At 33.9% G+C, this 3,819-nt stretch overlaps 1 protein-coding gene across 1 annotated transcript; it reads left to right on the forward strand.

Moving 5' to 3' along the window:
- Window positions 1-640: 640 nt before the first annotated feature.
- LOC107681309 (uncharacterized) lies at window positions 641-2,330 on the forward strand. The gene is made up of 3 exons (XM_016477585.1): window positions 641-928; window positions 1,013-1,155; window positions 1,563-2,330. The coding sequence occupies exons 1-3, from the start codon at window positions 865-867 to the stop codon at window positions 2,076-2,078; spliced, it is 723 nt and encodes a 240-aa protein (XP_016333071.1). The 5' UTR covers window positions 641-864; the 3' UTR covers window positions 2,079-2,330.
- Window positions 2,331-3,819: the final 1,489 nt, after the last annotated feature.

Here is a 3,819-nt window from a genome sequence, read left to right on the forward strand (position 1 = left end):
GTGCTGAGTGACACACATAAAAAAGGGAAATTTGTTTCCATTAACGAATCAATAGTTTACATTTAGTGACAATATCACAAACTGCCATGAGAGTGGGTTTCACATTATGTGCAGTGAGAAGCACTTCACATAAATACATAAAAGAAACAAGGTTATTTTTATGCTTTCATTTTATTAAACAGTTTGTTTAAATTGCAGGTATTAAACTCAATTCCCGGAGGGCCAAAACTCTGCAGAGTTTAGCTCCAACTCACTCCTGTTTGGAAGTTTCTAGTAATCCTGAAGACCTTGATTAGCTGAATCAGGTGTGTTTGATTAGGGCTGGACCTAAACTGTACAGAGCTGTGGTCCTCCAGGAATTGAGTGTGAAACCAGTGATTAAAATGTTAAGCAACAACACACTAATGTAGATTTAACAATTACAACGTTTACAAATGCACGTACAGAAAACCCTTTATCAAAATACACTAACACCAAGGAAACCAATTATTATTGTATTCTTAATTAGTTCCCCACTTCATAATAAGTTCAACACAACAATCGGTTAATTGTCAATTGGCTGATAATTAGTAATTGCCTACTTGTTATCTAAATTATCAATTGTAATTGCCTGTTTTGCAAAGCATACTTTGCTCAAGGATATAATCAAATAAAAGCTACTAGAACACGTGCTGTAAAATTTCCAAAATGAGTAAGAAACAAACAAAAGCAAACACTCAAGCTCCACAGTCCTTATGTGGTTATATTCATGCAGTGACTCCTGTCACACTATCCAGATGAAATTTCAAATACTTCAATGCAACCTTCCAAACACAAAGGGATGTGTTTCACCACACAGTCATTTTTGCAGCAGAGCAACATATCATGTGGTCCACCACAGCAAAAAATGGCACGGCAGTCAAGCTGACAAACACAACAAACAAACCAGGTACGTACAGTTCAAGCCTATCAATCTGTTTATCTATTTATCTATAATCTCTATTAATAACATACTCTTGTTTTGTTTTTCCAGACCCCAACAGCAAAAGCTTTTCCATTCACTGTGATAGAAACACCGTAATGGAAGTTATAGATGTGAACTTTCCACATAAACCTCCAATCGAAACACAGCTGATGTATGTTGAAGACATCAAATTGTTGGGTCCAAAGCAACATGTAAGTTTTCATGTAATTTAAGCTTTTTTTTTATTTTTTTTTATTTTTATGAACCTGATTACGCAGACAAGGTTTAAGCCTAGGCCCAGACTAAAATGCATATTTGAGCTGTCTTTACTGAGAGCAATTTGCACTGCAAAACATGTCAGTGCCAATTTCTCTCAAGATGCACAAATATTATTATTATTATTATTATTATTATAATTATAATAGGGACATTTGAAAAGCTACTTAAATATCCTCGGATAACTTAGACCTACTCATGGCTTAATCTAAGTCTCTTAATCCTGGTTCCAGTATTTTGTTTTTGTTGTTTGGCTTGAATATACTGACTGCCACTGATGGCTCATTTACTTGCTTTTTATGTAAACAACCCTGAAACCAACTATACATCTTTTGCATTTCAGGTGACCAAACTTCAGGCAACTGTGGTGAAGGTAAACCCACCAACAACAGTCAATGCCTGGGACACAGCATGTGAAATAAAAGAATGCTTCCTAAGAGACAAAACGGGTCAGATTATGCTTACCTTATGGGACAAACTAGTGACTCTGGTAGAACTGAACAACACGTATGAGTTTGAACATATGCAAACTAGAGCCTTCAGGGGTATCCCAACATTAACGTCTTCAAGGAGCACTATCATCAAACCAATTCAGCAAAGCAAAGTATTTCTTGCTGGTCAAGAACCAAAAGTCACAGAAGACCTTGACATCCAGACTACGAAACTGATATCAAAACCACAGGGGGCAAAAATCCAAATCCACAAACTTTGTCCAAAATGTCATCAGTCACAGCATAACTTCAATCCAAAACAGCAATTACATAGATGCACCACATGTAAAGTTCTCAGACAAGGAAAGAATTACCTGACAAAGTGCTCTGGAATCATTGAATCAGGTCTTTTCTCTTACAATATCTAATTCCATTTTGTCCAAATTCATCAGAGCTGTAATGGACTTGTCAACAACCGATGCACAAGACATTGAGGAAATGCTTTTGTCAAGTGACGACATTGTTTACATACACCAACACACTTGAAATAATTGAACTACAAAAAGCTCCAACAGACAGTGATGATGAACTTCTGGACATTACCTTTGACGACAGCTTAAGCCTCTCTCTCTTCACTGCAGATGACAACACATCGACTCAGTCACCAAAAAGACCAGCAGAACAAGCTGATGGACCATGTAAGAAAGTTGCTTAAAGTCTTCTAAAATTTATTTTTTTTATTTTTTTTTTTTTTTTCTTCATTACTTTTCTCCTTTAATACGGAAATGTTTTTGTATCAATTAGTTAGAATTAATGGAAAAAGTAACCCTGTTTTGGCTTAAAAAAAAAAAAAGTACTTTTTTACTATTAGGAAAATTGTTTTCTTAAAGTTTTGAAGCTGAATTTCCTAAATATTGCTAAATATAAAAGCAATGTGTGAATAAACATTACAATTGATGGTTTCAATGCATCTAAAAATTAAACTCTCTTGAAGTCACTCAGTACTTTTTTGTTTGTTTTTGAATGTTAAACTGTCACCCGTCCCCTCTGTGGGACATGTAAGAAAGTTGCTTAAAGTCTTCTAAAAAGTGAAATGTTTTTTTTTTTTCTTCATTACTTTTCTCCTTTAATACGGAAATGTTTTTGTATCAATTAGTTAGAATTAATGGAAAAAGTAACCCTGTTTTGGCTAAAAAAAAAAAAAGTACTTTTTTACTATTAGGAAAATTGTTTTCTTAAAGTTTTGAAGCTGAATTTCCTAAATATTGCTAAATATAAAAGCAATGTGTGAACAAACATTACAATTGATGGTTTCAATGCATCTAAAAATTAAACTCTCTTGAAGTCACTCAGTACTTTTTTGTTTTTTTTAATGTTAAACTGTCACCCGTCCCCTCTGTGGTACCCCTAAGTTTACTTCACTATATTACAATTAAATCCTAATCTAATCATCAACTATATATCGTTGGAAAGGTCTAAGACTCCTAAATGGATATTTTACCATTGTTTTTGTTAAATTATGTAGGAAAAGTAATAGATACATTTTTGACAAGAGTGCACCTCAAAAATCTACATAACAGGAGTTCTGACCTTTTGTCAAAAGCCTTTGTTGCCTTTCTCGATCACACTTTAGAAATTATATATCAATTGAAAACTTAAAATCTCAAAATTCATCCTTCGAAACCCATTTTAAAATCAAACACTGCATTACCATGAAAATGGTACATCAATATCATGTTACAAAATGTTTTTGTTCATGAATTATAAAAATGTAAGTTTGGATCGTGCACCTTCACGTCTGTTAAATGTGAGTGACCGTTAAGTTAAATACGGTTTTTGACATTTTAATATGGTCAAATTTAAGTCATAAATTTACAAGTCTTCGCATGGTGTTCGGGAAAACTGCAGCAGTTTTGTCAGTCAACAAACGCATGCACTGTCAAATTTAGAGATGCATTTCTCGGGAACTGTACCAAATATCAAAAATGCATTCAGTCAATTCTGTGTGACTTGGTCCAAATATCATATCACATCATCTTTGGGCCAAGTTACACAGAAATGACTAAACACATTTTTAATATTCACTACTGTTCCCAAAAAATGTCTCTCTGAATTTAACAGTGCATGTTAGTTAGCTTGGCATACTACTTGGTTAGCATATATTGGGGA

This window comes from Sinocyclocheilus anshuiensis, unplaced genomic scaffold, assembly GCF_001515605.1.
Source record: "Sinocyclocheilus anshuiensis isolate Anshui unplaced genomic scaffold, SAMN03320099.WGS_v1.1 scaffold1620, whole genome shotgun sequence".
NCBI lineage: Eukaryota > Metazoa > Chordata > Actinopteri > Cypriniformes > Cyprinidae > Sinocyclocheilus > Sinocyclocheilus anshuiensis.